This window comes from Oryctolagus cuniculus, chromosome 14, assembly GCF_964237555.1.
Source record: "Oryctolagus cuniculus chromosome 14, mOryCun1.1, whole genome shotgun sequence".
NCBI lineage: Eukaryota > Metazoa > Chordata > Mammalia > Lagomorpha > Leporidae > Oryctolagus > Oryctolagus cuniculus.
Genome location: NC_091445.1, coordinates 45,754,041 through 45,774,046, shown reverse-complemented (window position 1 = coordinate 45,774,046; position 20,006 = coordinate 45,754,041). Strand labels below are relative to the sequence as shown.

The following is a 20,006-nucleotide window of genomic DNA, read 5'->3' as shown; positions in this document are numbered from 1 at the left end:
ATTTTATTATATTTTTTCCTTTCTCAGCCTAGCACCCGTGCATCAGCGCTTTATTCCCCGGGAGCCCTAGACCTCCACTGTGGTCATTCGTGCGGGCGGTTCCCACACTGGCACTGGGGGGTCGGCTCGGGAGGAGGGTGTTTCAGAGGCTAATTGCGCTGCCCCGGGAAGGGGGCGCCCGGAGAATGCGCTCAGAAGCTGCAGAATGGGCGAGCGGTGGCCCGGGTCTGAAAAGGAACATAAAGGGAAAATGTCCCCATTTATTTCGCTCTGGCCGGGACTCCCTTGTGGATAAGGGAGAGGGAGGCGCAGCCGGGGGTAAGGGGGGGGTCTTCTTCCGTCGGCCCCTGGAGAGGGCATCCGGGGCGCCGCGCTCCCCGGGGACGCCGCCCAGCCCCTCGGCGCCCCGGCCCCGCCCCTGCGCGCACTTGGCCGCTCCCACTTCCCCCGGGCGGCGCCCCCGCCGCGGTCCGGGCTGACGTCACAAGACAGCCAGCCGCCGGCGCCCCACGGTGCGCACCCCGCACCGGACCAGCAGCGGCGCGCAGCTCTCGGCGCCGACCCCCGGGCGCGCGCGTCCTCGTGCCCGGGCCCGTCCCCGTCCGCGCCGCTGAAGATGGCGAGCCCCGCGCCCCCGGAGCACGCTGAGGCGGGATGCCCAGCTCCGGCTCCGGCTCCGGCTGCGGAGGGGCAGGCACCGCGGCTCCCGCCGCCGCCGCGGGCTCCCCGGCAAGAGGAGAAGGCTCAGGAGGCGGCGGCGGCAGGCGAGCGGCCGCAGGTGGAGGAGGCCGCAGGCTGGGTGGTGGCCACCGTGACCTGGCTGCTTGGGGAGCCTGGGCTGTGGCTGGGCTGCCGCGCCGGCGAGCTCCTGAGCTGGAGGAGGCCGCTGCGCAGCCTGCTCGCCTTCGTCGGTGCCAACCTGCTGTTTTGGTGAGAGCTTCGGCGGGGTGGGGCGGGGCGGGAGGGCAGTGACCTTGGGGCTCCCGGGTCGAGTGGAGGGGGGGCGGCGCCGGGCTTGGGGGTGCGCGCCCGGCGCTGTGGGGACAAGTCCAGCCCTGCTCCGCTTTCTCAGCCACCTGTCTGGAGCAGGTGGAGACACTACCATTTCCAATTCGCTTCAGACACACTTCCCTGTTGGAAACAGTTGTCTCATCCAAGTGTGTATCCGGCCTCCGACGGCCAGGTGGCCGGCCGACCCGCGTGCACCTGTAGGTACAGGTGTTTTCTGCGTGCTCAGAAAACTTGGGCCCTGACCCCGTAAAACTCGCAGGTCTTGTTGACCTGCTGCTCGGAGCGTGCCGCAAGCGGAGGTGCTTGAACTTGGGTCGGTTCTTGCATCCTCAGCGGGCGTATCTGGACCAGCCCGGGCACGTGCTCAACACAGCGCCGCCTGCATCAACCACGGAATGATGTGTTTTTCCTGCCCCTGGAGGGTTGTGTTTGCTGCTTTTGCTCCCTTTTGAGAAAAGCAGGCGGCAGACAGGTAGGTTTTGCACATGATCCCGCCCCCGAGGTGTGCACAGTGGGGAAGCCGGATGAACCTTAGCCACGACGTTCCTTAATTCGACACTGATCAACAGGTTTGTCTCTCCCAGGTGAGGTCGGGGAGGTGTCTGCCTCTTTTCCTGAGGGAGGGGCTTGTGATCTCTTTGCAGGCTGCTCGTGGGCGGGGAAAGCTGCCTTTGTTTGCTGTTTGTCCTCATAACAAACTTGACCCGCGGAACGCAGAATAGGCAGCAGCCTTAGCACCTTCCTGTAGGACGCTTTGAGAAACAGGCACCTGAACAAAGCATGCACAGCCGCTCATTTTCCAGGTTAACTTGATCGATGTGAAGATTTTCCTGCAGGTCTCTGCTAGTCCTGGCTTTCTTTTACCACAAGCTGTATCTTGTCAGGGTCCCTGAATGTGACTTCACTTTGGGTCTCTTAGCTTTGCTTCTAGAGTTTATCCCAAGTGCTCAGGTTGGGGAGTGCTCAGTTAGGAGCTTTGTATTATGCTAGGTGGGCCAGTAGTCCCATAGTCTTTTTGGGGCAATGTCTCTGTCATTTTACCAATGATAGACATGTTTTTAAAATTGTCTCTCAATTTTAAATTTTATTTTAAAAGTACCTATTTCAATCTAACAGTTAAAAAGTTTAAAAGTACAAATAGTTAATGTTTAAACTGTCTCTTTCCCATGCTAGTCCCTGGTTCCCGGTTTCCTCCCAGAGGGAACCAATGTTACCAGTTTCCTGTGTATCTTTTCAGATAGTGTATTTCAGCAAATATACAATATACACATTTGTGGAATACCATCTGGGCTGTGCTTCCTAGTATATCCTGGTGATCAGTTCCTTTTTTATTGGCTATATGGAACTCCACTGTAACCATGTCTCAAATTATTTAACATGTGCCCTACTAAGGCAGAGGTCATTTCCAAATTTGTGCTGTTTAATGATGTTGCTAATGGCCTTGGATGTGTATCATTTTGCAGATATTCAAGTATTACTATAGGATAGATTCCCAGAAGTGGAATTTCTGGGTCATAATTTTTTTTAAAGATTTATTTATTTATTTATTTGAAAGTCAGTGTTACACAGAGAGAGAAGGAGAGGCAGAGAGAGAGAGAGAGAGGTCTTCCATTTGCTGGTTCACTCTCCAGTTGGCCACAACAGATATAAACTTCTTCCGGGTCTCCCACGTGGGTGCAGGGACCCAAGGACTTGGGCCATCTTCTACTGCTTTTACAGGCCATAGCAGAGAGCTGGACTGGAAGTGGAGCAGCCGGAAATGAACCAGCGCCCATATGGGATGCTGGTGCTGCAGGCGACGGCTTTACCCGCTATGGCACAGCACTGGTGTATCACCATGCAAGTATGGTACTTCCTTGGGGTTCTACCAGTTGTACTCCCAATAGCATTGTGTAAGGCTGCCTGTCTTTATAGACTCTTGCTAAGATTATCTTTTTTTAATTTTTTTTATTTTTTATTATTTTTTGACAGGCAGAGTGGACAGTGAGAGAGACAGAGAGAAAGGTCTTCCTTTGCCGTTGGTTCACCCTCCAGTCCGATGGCAGGAGCCAGGAGCCAGGTGCTTTTCCTGGTCTCCCATGGGGTGCAGGGCCCAAGCACTTGGGCCATCCTCCACTGTACTCCCTGGCCACAGCAGAGAGCTGGCCTGGAAGAGGGGCAACCGGGACAGAATCCGGCGCCCCGACCGGGACTAGAACCTGGTGTGCCGGCGCCGCTAGGCGGAGGATTAGCCTAGTGAGCCGCGGTGCCGGCTAAGATTATCTTAAGAAACTTAAAAAAGTTTTTTTTTTTTTTCTAACTTTATTTGAGAGAAAGAAAGCGAGCGAGCGAGCATTCATCCATTGATTCACTTCCCAAATGTCCAGGCTGGCCAGTCCTGGAAGCCGGGAACTCAGTCACAATGGTGGCAGGGACTCAACCTCTTGAGCTGCCTTCCAGGGTCTGCGTGGGCAAGAAGCTGGAATTGGAGCCAGAACTGGGACTCAAACCCAGGGACTTTGATATGGGATGTGGGAGTCTGAATGGCTAGGGCAAAAGCCTGCCCTTTATGAGACCTTTAGGTCTTGTAAATCTAATAGGTAAAAAATAATATCCCAATATGGTTTTAATTTGAATTTCCCTGAGATTATTTCTTATGTTCAAGAGCCTCTATAATAATATTTTTCTCTGCATTTTCTGTTTATAACTAACCTTTGTTTTTTTTCAATTGGGCCATTGATCTTATTGATTTGTGGGAGCTCTTTTTATTTATTTATTTTAAAGATTTATTTGTTTATTTGAAAGGCAGTGTTACAGAGAGAGAGAGAGAGAGAGACCAATGACTGGAGCTGGGCCCATCTGAAACCAGGAACTAGGAGTATCTTCCTGGTCTCCCATGTGGGTGCAGGGGCCTAAGAAATTGGGCCATCTTTCAGTGCTTTCCCAGGCCATCAGCAGAGAGCTGGATCAGAAGAGGAGCAGCTGGGACTCGAACTGGCGCCCATATGGGATGCTGGCACTGAAGGCGAAGGCTTTACCTGCTATGCCACAGTGCCAACCCTGGGAACTCTTTTTATGTTAAGGCATTAGCCACATACCTGTAGTGATTTGCGGACATTTTTGGTATGATTAATGCTTTAATAACACTGGTTGAAAATTGTGATTTTTTTTGAATAAAATATTTGAAAGGCATATTTGGTATTATTCTGGAGTAATGTCTTCCATTAATGTTATTTATAATTCTCATGGAGGGAAACCTAATTGCCAGCTGTTCAATTTAGTTCTAGCCTCTCCTGATGTTTATTTATTCTTATGGATGTCCCATTTGCATTCCATGCATGGATTTTCTTTGACAGAAAGATAACAGTCCTGCTGTTTAAATTCTGAAATACTTGCTGCTTTTGTATTAAAATCCATTGTGGATTAAAATCCATTGTGTATATTAAAATCTTCTGTGGCTTAATGGATAAAGCCGTCGCCTGCAGTGCCAGCATCCCATATGGGCACCAGTATGAGGTTTGAGTCCCAGCTGCTCCTCTTCTGATCCAGTTCTCTGCTATGGCCTGGGAAAGCAGTAGAAGATGGTCCAGGTCCTTGGACCCCTGCACCCACGTGGGAGGGCAGGAAGAAGCTTCTGGCTCCTGGCTTCGGATTGGCCCAGCTCTGGCCGTTGTGGCTGTTTGGAGAGTAAACCAGTGGATGGAAGACTTCTCTCACTCTCTGCCTCTACCTCTGTGTAACTCTGCTTTTCAAATATAAATAAATAAATCTTAAAAAAAAAAAAAAGATATGTCCAATCTTGGCCTGAAGACTAGGCTGTACTGTCTTTCATTGTTATTTAAAAAATCGATTGGAATTTGTATTTCATTTATTAATTTCATTTAAAATTTTTAGTTTTCACTCCATCTGTTATTCTGGGGCTAAAACTGTTTTCAGAGGGTTGAATTTTCTTTAAATAGTGCATTTCTTAAATTATGCCAGGCAATGTGATAGTAATTCTATGTCCCAGGAATTCTATGGGACATTCTATGTCCCAGGAACTCTGAAGCATTGTATTTTCATGAGAGAAACAAAAAGACTAGTGTTAGAAATATGAAAAACCCAAATCTTGTCTTAAGCAATAGTGATATTTTCACTTTAATTGGTATTTTTCATTTTTATGGATACCAACTTTTAAAACTTTTTTTGAAATTCTTTAGTACCTGGTGATAGTGGTAGCTTTCAAGAGTTTGAAGTTTAAACTTTACCCACGCATCTGGTGTAAGATTGTAGTGCAGTATGCTACACGGATAAAGCTGAGACATGACCATGACAAGTGGTTATGACTCAAGGTTGCCTAGAACAGGTGTGATAGAAGAACCCAGGTATCAGTCTGCTTTTTGTTACTGTAGTGAAGTATCTGATGCAGTCTAACTTTATAAAGAGTAGAAGTTTAGTTAGCTCCTAAAAGTTGTATAGGTTCAAGGCTATGGCATTAGCTTAGCTCTGGTGAGGACTCATGGCAGGTGGTGTTACTGTGACTCAAGTACCCGTGGGAAGAAGAGCTCATTCACCTGACAGGAGCCTGACAGCTGGGTCGGAGCCAGGCTTGTTCCTTTGATAACAATCTTCTCTCCAGAATTATCCGGGGGCCCCCTAAAGACTACCTTAACTCCTTGCAAGGGTGCTGTCTTCAATGACCTAAGGACCTTCCCCTAGGCTTCAGCCCTGAAACACTCTCTACTACCTACCTACCTACCTTTCTTTCTTTCTTGATTAATTTCTTTCTTTATTTATTTGAAAGGCAGGGAGAGATCTACCCTCCTTTTGCTGGTTCACTCCCCAAATGGCCGCAATGGCCAGGGCTGGGCCAGGCCAAAGTCAGAAGCCAGGAGCCTCCTCCAGGTCTGCACGTGGGTACAGGGGCCCAAGTACTTGGGCCATCTGCTGCTGCTTTTCCTAGGCACATTAGCAGGGAGCTGGGTTGGAGCAGCAAGGAACTGAACTGGTGCCCATATGGGATGCCAGCACTGCTGGTGGAGGCTTAACCTTCTATACCACAGTGCCAGTCCCCTACCACCTTTCAGTTCTGCCACCCTGAGGACCAAGCTTCCAAGACATGAACCCTTGGGAGACAAAGTAAATCTGTGTGGTTGGAAATCATAGCAATCCAGAAAGGATAATTTGTTTACAGGAGGTTTACGGGTTTACAGGAGGTGGCAGTGGACTTGTGGATGCAAAAGATGGTGGGATCTTCATACTGAGACCATGCTTGAATTAGACCTCGAATGACTTGAGTAGATCTATGACATGGTTAACAGCATTCCAGTGCTTCGGAGTAGAATGAATCAAAGAATAGTATCTTGAATGTGTACTTAATATTTCAACCATAACCCAAGTAAGTGGCTACAGTGGCAGCATGGATTGGTAGAGTAAAAGCAATGGGAGATGAGGTTGCCTAGGTGGTTTGGGGACACTTGGGGACAGTGGTCACCTCAAATGCTATGCTACTTGAAATTGTTTTGTTTTTAATAGGCAGTAGACACAAAAAATGCCATGTAAGTGTATTCATAAATACTTTAATGGAAAAGTAGATTGTGGTTCATTTATTCCTACTATATAACAATGAAAAGAAACTACAGCATGAATAACCATGCAGATGAATTTTACAAATGTAATTTTGGGCAAAAGAAGCACAAAAATGATACATGCCGAATGATTCACATAAAATGTACAAAACTAAACAATATCGATTAGGGAAACACAGAGGAGATAAAACTGCAAGGAAAAATAAGACATTCTTGAATCAGATATGCACACATATATGGATTCTTATTCATGATGTGAAAAATATCAATAAGAGAAAAAAATGCTAAAATTATAGTATTTCCTTACACCTCAAATGAGCTTGATAAAATGTAGTACCTGTCTTCAAAGGCCGGGTTTCCACAACTAAGAGATTGGGCAATTACCCAGCAGTCCTAGGACTGATTGAGGGGCCTTTGATCCTACTCTCACACTCATTTTCCCAATGGAAAACACACTTTAAAAATTCTTTTTCTTAATTTTAAATTTTACTTATCTTGAAAGCTAACCTCACGTAACCTCATAGCTCTAAAAGTGTAAAGGGACAAAAGGATAAACATTTTGAAAATCTGTTTCCCAGGCCACTCTGCCTATCCAGTGTCTGCTCAGAGGCGGCCAGTGTTACAAATTTAAGCACAAAGTGCAATGAAACAGAAAACACCGATTTTATTTTTTTAAAGAGTCAACTCTTCACTGTTTACCGTGCTAAGAGGCACACACTCTTAATTGTACAGTCAAATGTTATCACAACGACATTCAAGATCTAGAATATTCCATCACCCCAGAAGCTTTCCTTGCGCTCCTTTCTTGTCATTCCTCAGCCCTGGGGACTGATTTTCTTTCTTTCTTTTTTTTTTTTTTAAGATTTATTTATTTATTTGAAAGTCAGAGTTACACACAGAGAGGAGAGGCAAAGAGAGAGAGAAGAGGAGAGGTTCACTCCCCCAGTTGGCCACAACGGCTGGAGCTGCACTGATCTGAAGCCAGGAGCCAGGAGCATTTTCCAGGTCTCCCATGCGGGTGCAGTGGCCCAAGGATTTGGGCCAATTTCTACTGCTATCCCAGGCCATAGCAGAGAGCTGGATTGGAAGTGGAGCAGCTGAGTCTCGAACTGGCACCCATATGGGATGCCAGCACTGAAGGCCAGGGTGTTAACCCAGTGTGCCACAGTGCCAGCCCCCATGCTTTCTCTCATTCTGCATTAGATTTGCCTTTCCTGGACTTTCACATTAGTGACGTATGAGGATAGTATGATTTCATTTGTGTCGGTTTCATTTACTCAGCATGAAATTTTAGATTCCTCCCTGCTGTGTATGTTAGTAACTTGTTCTTTTTTTGTTAGTTGCTGTCCATTTGGGTGGTTTCCATGTTTGACCGTTACGAATGAAGCTGTTGGAGAAATTCAGATGCAGATCTTGGTGTGAAGTGTTTGCTTTGGTGAAGGGAGTAGTGAGCTCTGACCTGTTTTGTGTGGCCCTGTGATGGTTGCCTTGGATAGGCAAGAAATGGAGCAGAATGCTCATATCCCAGTCTCCTTCTGACCATAACACTGAGATTTAATGGCTTGTGGTACAGTCCCCTTTGGGGGCCTCTGGCCTCTGCAGCCTAGAAAGCCACTGTGATGGGACTTGGTTTTGAGGCCACTGTTGGAGACCATGGCAGAGGGAAAAGTCAGTGCCAAGGCCTTTTCCTCAGTGTGCCTGGTGTTGCAAGAGGACATCACCTTCACTTAGTGTACCTAGTAAAACTGCAGGATTGTGACTGCACAGGGGCCATCTGGCCAGGACACCATGGGCCCTCCCGCTTTTCAGGCTGGGCTGTGTGCAGTCCATTCACTGTCTGCAGGGCCAGTTGGAAGGTTGCTGGCTCCCAACTCCCACTTGGCAGCATGTGCCACCGTTTCTCTTCCCAAATGGTTGGACCAGCAGCATCCGACAGCAGCGTCACCTGGATGCTTGTTAGCGCTGAAGGTTCCTGGACCTCACTGAAGCGGAATCTCTGCAGGTGGGGCCAGGACTCCTGGGTTCTCCCAGCTGATCTGATGCATGCTGCGGTTGGAGAGACAGTGTCTGTATGGGCGCTTTTCTCTATTAGGTTGTTTGTGTTGTTGGGTGGATCTAATTAGTAAGTGTATTTCTTCGGTGGGTTAAGCCCACCTTGTGGCCGTCTCCACAGCTGCCCAGGATCCCAGCCCTGTCCCAGGACAGTTCTTTGTTACAAAACTCAGTTGGCCTGCAGGGTCATTTTTTTTCCTAGCTAGGGAATCCTAGGCCCCTCCACTCACTGTTCACCTGGGTGGATCTGGACATGCCTTAGTTTCCGTGTGTTCCTCCTTTGGAGTGCCGTTCCTGAGATGGTCGGACCCAGGTGTGTGCTTTTCCCCTCCTCCTGGAGGTGTCCTTCTGGTCGCATAGCCTGGGACAGAGGTTCCAGTTGACAGTACCTCCGCTTGACCACATTGCCACTGCATTGTTAGACTCTCATCAGGCTGTAACTCTTATGTAAGTTTAGTAGTTTGTCCAGCTTCATTTCAATTGTTACAAAGAATGCTCACATGTAGCATTTTGTTTAAATCTTAGAGCAACCCAGTGAGGTATGTACTTGTATTGTTCTGTTTTACATAAGAGGAAATTGAGCCCCAGAGATGTGAACTGAACGAGCAAAGATGGCTTCGCCTGCACTGTTCAGTAGAGTATTTGCAGTGATGGAAATGGTCTGAGTTGGTGGTCAGTAGTGGCTATTTTTTTTAAAGATTTGTTTGAAAGGCAGAGCTAGAGAGAGAGAGAGAGAATCTTCCATCTGCTAGATTTTCCATCCAAATAGCCTCAATGGCTGGTGCTGGGCCAATCCAAAACCAGGAGCTTCATCTGGGTCTCCTGATAGACACCCAAGCACTTGGGCCATCCTTCTGCTTCCCAGGCACCTTAGCAGGGAGCTGGAACAGAAGTAGAGCAGCTGAGTCTCAAATTGATGCCTATATGGGTTGGTGTGGCAGGCGAGGGCTTTCCCTGCTACGTCACAATGCCAGCCTCCAGTAGTGACTGTTGTGTGTATGAAATGAGGCTAGTGTGGCTCAGGAAATGTCTTTCATTTTATTTAACTTACATGTCAATTTAAATAGCCACATGTGGCTGATGGTTGCTATATGAGACAGCATAGTCCCAGTTAATAGTCATGGGGCTGGGTCACAAAGTCATGTCCAACTTCGATAAGATCAGGTTTTTTCCTACTCCATCACTTGAAGTAACAATAGGAGACAATTTGAGCCTACATTTCCCCCTGTTACAGCATTACATGTAGTGTTTCCAGCATTGAGTGAACATCATTACATTGGGAGCTGGTTGCTTCTGTATGAATAGAGATCATTTTAGGCCATGAACCTGTCCAGTCTCTGTTCCTTGCCTTGTCTCTGTTCTGTCTCAGCAGTAGTCAATGGTTGCTGGATGAGTGTTTGCTCTGTGCCCTGTGTGGTGCTGTGTCCACAGGGTATACCAGAAGCCCAAGGTGTAGAATTGCCTCTGAGAGCTTACCCTCTGCTTTGCCATGGCTGGCTCAGTGCAGCAGCACATCATGGTTCTGTATTCCCTGCCACGGTCTCCAGGGCTTTACAGTTTAGGTCAAAGTGGCTCTGGAACAGCTGAGAACTTTGTGTAATTTGCTATACAGGTCTGGAAGAAAGGGTGTAATTTAAAAAGTGAGGTGAATAGTGAGAACTTTCCACAGAGAAACAATCCAGGAATTAGTGAGGGAGGGATGAGCCTTGGATGGTGTCAGAATGGTGACTCACACTGAGTTGGATTTCGGGGAGCAGAGACTTAGTCTTGGATGCTGGGGCCAGCATGGGATCTGGGGTGTGGATGCTCAAAAAGGTTTGATGAACTGAGCTGAAACAGGGACTGTGCCCTTGCATAGACGGAGAGGGACCAAGTGCAAGAAGGGCCTTGCAAAATAGTCAGGTCTCAGGTCATGGAAAGTAATTGTGGACCTTTGGAATTCAGCGTTCAGCAAGATTCTCCAGCAGCAGCCTCATGTGCCCAGACACAGGGGCTCCTTCCGGAGGTTGTGTGCGAGGCTGTTCTCAGACCTCGTGCCTCAGCACCAGCAATGCCGGTGCAGAACCTGCAAACGGTGCTGTTTGTACCAGAGTAGCGCTGCTTCTTGAAACACACCCGAGTTTCCTCCGTGCTCTGACAGCCGTGACACTCAGTCAGCTTCCCTTATCAGTTCTGCACCATTTTATGGTTCTGCTATGTAGGTAACCACCTCAGCTCCCTGTTGCTATTCTGTCCTTTTCTATTCATCCCACTATTGTGTATGCATATTTTTAAGCTGCCTGATTGATCCAAATGAGTGCAAATAAGTGAAGTGTGTCATTATTACCAGCTGCTGGGAACATAATGATGACTCAGACACATTCGGATCCCTGGGGAGAGAAACACATGAGTTAGCAAATAGCTCAAATAGAGGTTGTGCTCTGAGTGCTGAATTTTCCCGCTGAGGTCCCCTCCCCTACCTGGGGCGGGGACTTCCTTAGGCAGTGGGTGGGAGAGTATGGGGATGGGGAGGAGACAGAAGGATCCATGTGTAAAACACAGAGGAAAAACAACATGAGGGTGCTTCAGAAAGTTCATGGACAAATATAAGTAAAAGATTTATTTTGGAGCAGAAAAATTTGAAATCCATGCATAGTTTTTTTTTCATAATTAGCATTTCAAAGGCTCCTGGTATATCTTGTATAGCTAATGTGTACTAGGAGCTCAGTTAACCCATTGAAGCATGAGTAGAGCATACCATAGCACTCATAAATTTGTATCTTTGTTATATATATCTATATCTATATATCTATATAACCATCTATATAACTAAATATATATGAGAGAGAGAGGAGAGTGAGCAGAAGGGAGTGGAGGTGGCTTTAGGTGCTAATGGGAATATCCAGAGGTTAGGTTGGAAGAAGTGTTGACGCCAGTTTATGAAGAAGTGGACTGTGCTAAGTGACTTGACTACCTCAAATAAGCAGTTCCCATATGTGACGCTAATACAGTATCATCATATTCCTCGCTTTCAAGACAACCATTCAACAATGGTTATTTCTTAAGTGTCTGTTGTGTACTGACGCTACTCCCAGTGCTAGGGTTGTAACAGTGGACAAAAAAGGTAAAAATCCCTGTTCTCACAGAACGTATATTTCTGTGGTACAAGTGGTCAATGTGGAACTGGACGTTGTGAAGAAAATTAAAACAAGGACAAGGGCGAGAGAGTGACAGGAGGTGCTAGTTTGCTGGATAGGTCAGCACTGACCTGTCAGGAAGGGACCTTGGCCTGACACCTGAAGACCAAGTCAGGGAATGAGCCGAAAAGATAACTCTGGAGTGGCGTGTTCCAGGCAGAAGCAGTGGCTTGTGCAGAGGCCCTGGGGCGGGAGTGGGCTTGGGTGTCTGAGGAACAGCAGGGAGGCTTGGTAGCTCGAGTAGGGTGAGCAACAGGGAGAACGTGAAGTTTAGCTTAGAACTTCATGCCACAGCTGTGCCAGATCCTGCTGGCAGGCTTTTGTTGGCAAGAATGGGGGTCGAGGACCAGTTAGGGCACACGGTGGGGAGAGGGGCTGGCTAAGGTAGTGCCAGTGGCAGTGGGGAAGAGTGGATGGGTCCTGAGGAGACTTTGGAGGTAAAGGTGGGAAGACTGCATGATTTGGTGTGTGGGGGAAGAAAGAGCTGGGTGGGTGGGGGATAACCCAGGCTGTGAGGGTATCTCGTTCTGGCAATGTGAGGTCAGCAGATTGGAGCCAACAGGGAGGAGGGTGATACGCCCAATTGTGAGGATGTGCCCATCACCCATCAAGTGAATTATCCACATAAGTCACTTAGGGCTAGCGGTGTAGACTGATGCTGGGGACAGGTTAAGTTAACATAGTCAGTCCTTTGCATCCGTAGATTCCACTTCTGAAGAGTGAACCAATTGCAGACCAAAGATATTAAAATCCAATTGCATCCTGAATATGTGCAGACCTTTTTCTTGTCATTATTCCCCGACAGCTCAGTGTAACAGCTATTTACATAGCATTTACATGGGTTCAGGTTTTACAGGTGATCCAGGGATGATTAAAAAAATTTATTTATCTGAAAGTCAGAGTTACACAGAGAGGGGAGAGAGAGAGAGAGAGAGATCTTCCATCCGCTGGTTCACTCTCCAATTGTCTGCAACGGTCGGAGCTGCGCCGATCCGAAGCCAGGAGCCAGGAGCCTCCTCCAGGTCTCCCATGTGGGTGCAAGGGCCCAAGGACTTGGGCCATCTTCTATTGCTTTCCCAGGCCATAGCAGAGAGCTGGATCAGAAGTGGAGCAGCCGGGACTTGAACCGGCGCTCATATGGGATGCTGGCACTGCAGGTGGCGGCTTTACCTGCTATGCCACAGCACTGGCCCCAGATCCAGGGATGATTAGATGATCCAGGATTGACACAGGAGGACATGTGCAGCTTCTGCACCAGTCTTTGCGGTTTTACATGAGGAACTTGAGCATCTGCCCCAGCACATTCTGAGGCAGTGACTGCATAGAGTGGCAGCTTTGGCATGTGTGGCATTTCTGGGGAGCATTTGTTTGTTGAGCACAAGAGGGAGCTGGGGCAGCATGCTGAGGGCACTGCTGTCAGCAGGGTGGGCAGTCGGAAAGAGCAGCTTGCAGGGGAGGACGGGGCATGGGGAAGTCCATGCTCCAGAGGAGGCACTGGGGCAGCCCCTGACTTGCAAGTGCTCTTTCCTGGCCTCAGCTGGAGCTGTTTCCGCAAGGTCAGGTGTCCCTAATGATGCCAGAAGTGGGCTTGCTATCTTGCCTCCTCCACGTCACCACCCATCCCTACAGCATCTGGGGAATTCCTGGACCCTCTGGCTCTCAGGCTTGCCCCTGGCATGGCCAGCAAGGAGTTCAAGGAGCTTAGGAAATCCTTGGTGTATGCCCTGATTGAATGCTTGCATCTGCCCAACATTCAAGCCCATGCAATAGTGTGAGGAGGATGTGAGGTCAGAGGGAGGAGCCCTCACCATTGAGGTCGGCACTCTTGTGAAAGAGCCTTGCCCAGCCTGTTCTCCCCTTCCACCTGGGGGAGGCAGCGGAGGAGCCCTTGTCAGACCTCAGAAGCTTTCTGTCTCAGGGATGAAGGTTGGAAGTATCCCCTACAGGCAACCGGCCCACATTGTCTCTTAGCCGCACCTGAACCTTTTATCTGAACCATCAACTCAGTTGTGGCCAGATGGGTTCCCTGGGCTCCCAGGTTAAACGATTTGGCCGCTGCATAATGAGCCAGTCTTTTGTCAAGGTGGTGGCTTTGTTTCTGTGGCCTTGTGTGGTCTCATTTCCTGATTCCTGTAGCTGTCATTGACAGTAGCAAGGAACATTTATTGGGCTCCTGTTTTTTTTTTTTTTTTTTTTTTTTTTTTTTTTTAATTTGACAGAGTTAGTGAGAGAGAGAGACAGAGAGAAAGGTCCTCCTTCTGTTGGTTCACCCCCCAAATGGCCACTACGGTTGGAGCTACGCTGATCCGGAGCCAGGAGCCAGGTGCTTCCTCTCGGTCTGCCACACGGGTGCAGGTGCCCAAGCACCCGGGCCATCCTCCACTGCCTTCTCGGGCCACAGCAGAGAGCTGGACTGGAAGAGGAGCAACTGGGACTAGAACCCAGTGCCCACATGGGATGCCGGCACTGCAGGTGGAAGATTAACCAAGTGAGCCACGGCGCCGGCCCATATTGGGCTCCTGCTTTGCTGGTGTTTGGAGGAGATCATATTTAATTCTCAAAGCACTGAGCAAGGTGTCATTGCCTACAATTGGCACAGGGGATGTTCAGGGTGTTAAGGAATTTGCAGAGGTTCCAGCCCAGGTTCTAGGGTTCCTCCCCAATAAATTAGACTCGAGTGCAAGGGGAACTTGCAGTATTTAGTCAGAGCTTAATTCTGCATGCACATGACTTCCCTCTTTCTACAAGACGAAGTTAATTGACTTCTCAAATTGAAACGTCAGCTACCTCCCACACAGCTTGCTCTCTATCTACTTTAGAGAAAGAAATTATTAGATTTTTGCAAGGACCATTTCGGCACCTCCCACCACTTCTTCCTTGCAGAGGCCTGCAGCCGGCCACCGCTGTTTTCCATTTTAGGCTCTGAGTACCCAGCCAGATGTGCATTTCTCTGAGTTGTCAGGTGGCCCAGTTTCATCCTATTTCAGTTTCTTGCTGTGTCTTCCCTTTGGACCCAGGGATGGCTCTCTGTCTGCAGGTGAGGTGTTGTGTGGGCCTGCGCCAGTTCTTAGGCACTTGCATGGCAGTGTGGTGTCGGGTGGTGCGTGACACAGGCGCGGTTTAGGGTGCAGGCCAGGTGGAGTCAGAGGTGGGGATGTAGCATGCTGTGGTTAGGCCGTGGCTGGAGGTGGCCTGCTGAGCTGGTGTGCTGGTGGTTTATTGAAGGGGCAGGAGGGTGTTAGCCCATGGTGGCTGGCTCCTTTCCTGGCTCTCTTGGCAAACCCTCGACTCACCTGCAGTGCTGTTTTCAGCTCCTCTCACCCCCTGAGCGGGGCCCCTCCGGCCTCTGGGGCCTGTGGTGTTTCCAGGTCTTTGTCCCAGCACCTTCTCTGTCACTGGGCCTCACAGTCAGTGCAGTGAGGTCATCCCTGGCTGAGTTCTTGCCCGTGCCTGTGTGGTAATCCCTTTCCTGTGTACTGAGCACTGGGTGATTACAAAGGACACAGGCTCCTCTGGCTTGTGCTTCTGGAAGGCTGGGAAGCCGAGCAGCATGGTAGGAACACCTGGTGAAGGCCGTCCTACTGTGTGGCAGCGGGTGGAGAGCAGAGGACTCCTGCCATAGGAGCCCACTCCTGAGATAACAGCATTAGGGGGCAGAGGCCCTGTGACCTCATCGGCTCTCAGTAGGTCCCGCCTCCAAACATTGTTTCACTGGGCATGAGGCTTCCAACCCATGAACTCTGGGGACATATTTCATTTCAGTTGCCAATCTGCTTATATTCTTCATGGAACTTGGTACAATTTGAAGGTATTTTGTTTATTTTTCTAATTCTTAGACACTTATTAAAGCTGTTGTCACTTGGGTCAAAGGAAACAATTAAAACTGCAGTTACAGAAGATCAGCAGTGATGTGGGGAGTGCTGCGTGTCACACCCATCTTGGGGTGAGTGTTTGGTGCAGGGGTTATGATGCCTCTTGGGACGCTGGCATCCCGTATCCGACAGAGTCCCGGCTCCACTTCTGAATGCAGCTTCCTGCTAATGCACACCCTGGGAGGCAACAGGTGACGGCTCCAGTGACCAGGTCCCTGCTCTCCACACTGGAGGCTCAGATTGAGTTCCCGGCTTTGGCTTTACCCAGCCCCAGCAGTGGTGGGCATTTGTGGAATGAACCAAGTAGATGGAGCATCTCTGTCTCTTTCTCTTTCTCTCTCTTTGCTTTTCAAATACAATTTAATTAATTAATCAATTTAAAAATCAATCTTTCTCTTATACCCACAAATCACAACTTTTCCCTCAATTTTACCTTAATTAATATCAATTAATTCCACTGGGCTTTTGATAAAAACGCAGCAGTTTCTGGCCCTACCTTGCCTCCCTTCCCATTCCTGTTTCTCAGAACAAAGTTTGCTGTGCTCTGCTCTGGACTCTATATAGACTTCTAAATGATATTCTTAGAATACCATTTCCTGGGGCTGGTGCTGTGGCGTAGCAGGTAAAGCCACCACCTGCAGTGCTGGCATCCCATATGGGTGCCAGTTTGAGACCCAACTGCTCCACTTCCCATCCAGCTCTCTGCTGTAGCCTGGGAAAGCCGTGGAAGGTGCCCCAAGTCCTTGGGCCCCTGCACCCACATGGGAGACCTGGAAGAAGCTCTTAGCTCCTGGCTTCAGGCGCAGCTCCGGCTATTGCGGACAGTTGGGGAGTGAACCAGTGGATGGAAGACCTCTCTCTCTCTCTCTCTCTCTCTTTCGCTCTCTCTCTCTCCTTCTCTCTCTGTGTAACTATGACTTTCAAATAAATAAGTCTTAAAAAAAAAAAAAAAAACGGGTCAGGAGAAAGGGAGTATGCTGAATGGAGAGTCTCTTATCCCCTATGTCCTATGTGAGAAAATAGTCATGGTAAAGATTTCTTTTTTAAGATTTATTTATTTATTTGAAAGTCACAGTTACAGAGATAGAACAAGAGACTGTTCACTCCCCAAATGGTCACACATTCAGGAGTCTGGAACTCCATCTAGATCTCCCACCTGGGTGCCAGGAGCCCAGATACTTGGGTCATCTTCTGTTGCTTTCCCAGCTGTATTAGCAGGATCGGAAGTGCAGCAGCTGGGGCTTGAACTAGCGCTCATATGGGATGCTGGTGTTTCAGGTGGCGGCTTTGCCCATTGCACACAAAACCTGCCCCTAGTTTATGATTTTTTTTACATTTGTTCTGAACTCTTTATTTCTGTGTTTTTTTTTTTTTTTTTTTCCCTGTCATTGGACTTTTTCTCCTCTGTATGGGAAGAATGCATTCTTTAGCTTTGAGCACGTACAAAGGAAATGAACTTTTTGACAACTTGTGTGCAGAACATATCTTTATTCCGCTCTTGCTGTTGATTGCTTGTTTGTCCTGAGATAAGATTCTGGGTTGGGAATAAGTTCCTAGAGGATACTGAAGCATTGCCTTCCCATCTCCTCGCTTGCTTCCTGTGTTGCTTTTGGTCACACAAAAGCCCTTGCAATGCTTGATCTCTTGCAGAGGATCCGGTTGTCTCCCTGGAAGCTTCTGGGCTCTTCTGTTTGTCTTGGATGTTCTGGCCTTTTTGTGGGGATCAGCATCTGCTGGTCTTTATGTTCCAGGTTTCAGGCACCTTCCCATCTGGAAACTCGTATCCTTCAGTTCTGGAAAACCTTCTTAATGTCTTTTTGATAATTTCCTCTTCTCTGTGTTTTGTTTTTGTAAGTCTTACTTGTCCAACACTAGACTTCTTGGATTGCACCTGGTTTTCTATGTTTTTGTGTCTGTTTTCATCTTTATTTTCAGTTCTCCTTTCACAAAGATTGCTTTATCTCTCAGTCATCCATACTGTTTTAAAGTTTATGGCCTCGTTTTCTCGTTTTTACTTCTAAGACCCTTTTCTGATTTTTGGTGTTTCCTTTTGGAATGGTTCACGCTTTGGTTCTTGGCTTTTGTTCCTGGGGAATATTCCTGAAAGTTCTTTCAGGGTGTAAATGTTCCACTGTTAGATGTTTGAGGTGTTCCTCAAATACCAAGGGTCCTTTGGGTCCCATTCCTGTTTCAAAGTCAAGGACTCCAAAGCTGGTTGAGGCACTGTGTTCGGGGTGAAGTGTGCCCTCTTCCTGGGCTCACTGTAGGTGATCAGATGAGGATCCATTCCCACAGAAGGGCCTTGACAGGAAGCCCTCAGGTGTGTGGGCCTGCCCAGTCTCTAGAACTGGCTGACCTGCTGCTGGCATCTTTTCTGGGAGGCAGGATGGGGAGCAGGGCTTGACCCTGTGTTCTGAAAATGGAGCAGGAGAGGCAGTGGAGTGGGCACAGGGACTCTGCATGTAGGCTGCTGACTCCCAGCAGCTCCCTGTTTTCAGCATGACCCCTTGCCCGGCTCTCTTCTTTGCTGGTAGCCCCCATGCCTGAGCCTTTCTGCTGTCATTTCTCCAGAGAATGACCCCCCAATTGTCCCTGGGGTAGGACAAGGGGTCTTTGTCTCCTGACACTGCTAGCGGTGAGCGCTAAGATCTGAAGTTCTCACCGTTTATGGCAGAGACTCGCAGTGCTCCTCCTGTTTGCAGGTGCACTTTTTTTTTTTTGACAGGCAGAGTGGATAGTGAGAGAGAGAGACAGAGAGAAAGGTCTTCCTTTGCCGTTGGTTCACCCCCCAAGTGGCCACTACAGCTGGCGTGTTGCGGCCGGCGCACCACAGGAGCCAGGTACTTATCCTGGTTTCCCATGGGGTGCAGGGCCCAAGGACTTGGGCCATCTTCCACTGCACTCCCTGGCCACAGCAGAGAGCTGGCCTGGAAGAGGGGCAACCGGGACAGAATCTGGCGCCCCGACCGGGACTAGAACCTGGTGTGCCGGCGCCGCTAGGTGGAGGATTAGCCTATTGAGCCACGGCGCTGGCCGCAGGTGCACCCTTACTCCTGCCATTTCCCACTCCTGAGCGTTGCTGGGCTCCCTGGCGTAGAGTGTGTGTTTCGGATGGATGGAGCTCCTTTGTGGGCGTAGGTGGCCCAGGGCTCTCTGCACTGCTGGAAGGGACCAGCATGCTTTGTGGCGCCAAGGGTGGGAATTCTGCAGTTTGCTGATGCTTTGGGCTTTAGTGAGGAAGGCAGTGACAAGCCATTGCCTAATAATAATGTCATCACTCACTACCATGTGCTTGTCCAGTTCCAGATGTTCCAGAAAGTTCTCTTGTAGTATCTCTCAATCTGTGGGTAACCACTGCATGATGAGGTTGGCCTCATTACTAATATTCCCATTTTTTGGATGGCACTGAGGTCCAGGAAAGTTAGTTGACTTGCCAAAGGTGTCTAGCCCCTGTGTGGTTGAGGCTAGTTTATATCCAGGAAGTCCGATTGTGGTTGCCCATTAACCATGGTTTGCCAGCCTGTTTGCTCAGTGTTCTGTGAGTGTCATTTGATACAGATGCATTTCTCTGTACTTGGTCCAACCACTGATTTAGGATTTCTGGTGTTTAGATAAGTAGGGAGTCAGCCGGGCTCTTGTGTTATTCTTCTTCATGATTTAGATCTTCAGGGCAAGCTGGAAGCATAGCTTTTGGCTGTTTTTACTTCTAAGATCCAATGTTTACTTGCCATATAAAAGCTGCATGTGACTTTTATAGTTCTCCAGGTGGGGGAGGTTGAACACAGGGCTTCTTTGTGGGCACATTTCTGAAGGGTGCTCATGCAGAAGCAGCATGGAACAGTGCCCCCTGGAGTCACGTAATGAGTTTGCCCCAGCTCGATCTTGTGGGCTCACCTTTGCCTTGGAAGGTGGGTGTCAGGCTGGGCAATTGACCTGTATTGTGCAGAATAGTGTATAATCCTAGTCTAGGTGGTGCCTGAATGAAAGACAGAATTCATACTCTGGTCTTGGTAGCACGAGGTTCAAAGCAAATATCCTAAGCTGTCGTTGGCCGAGTTGAGACAATGTCAATGCTATTTACATTTCAAGTTTGGTTTAGAGTTTAAGGCTACAGAGGTGCCTGTTTCTTCTTCTACTTCCAAAACACTATGCTGGGAGTTTTGCTGGTGTGTGTAGCCTGGAAAGAAATGAGCCACTGGAGTAGCAGCCTTCAGCTGAAAAATCATAGCATGAAACTGGTTTTTTTTTTTTTTTTTTTTTTTTTTTTTTTTTTTTTTTTTTTTTACAGGCAGAGTGTACAGTGAGAGAGAGAGACAGAGAGAAAGGTCTTCCTTTTTCTGTTGGTTCAC

At 48.5% G+C, this 20,006-nt stretch overlaps 1 protein-coding gene across 4 annotated transcripts in view; it reads left to right on the top strand.

Moving 5' to 3' along the window:
- Positions 1–467: 467 nt before the first annotated feature.
- The window catches only part of RETREG1 (reticulophagy regulator 1), a 148,629-nt gene continuing 129,090 nt past the window's right edge, over positions 468–20,006 (top strand). The window contains exon 1 of one of the 4 annotated variants that reach the window (XM_051853556.2): positions 468–930. In XM_051853556.2, coding sequence (XP_051709516.2) covers positions 617–930 — 314 coding nt within the window. In that variant the 5' untranslated portion in view covers positions 468–616. Of the gene's footprint in view, positions 931–1,462; positions 1,484–1,575; positions 1,596–8,417; positions 8,560–20,006 lie in introns of those variants that run through there. The other 3 variants (XM_070056607.1, XM_070056606.1, XM_051853554.2) reach the window with 3 other exon arrangements.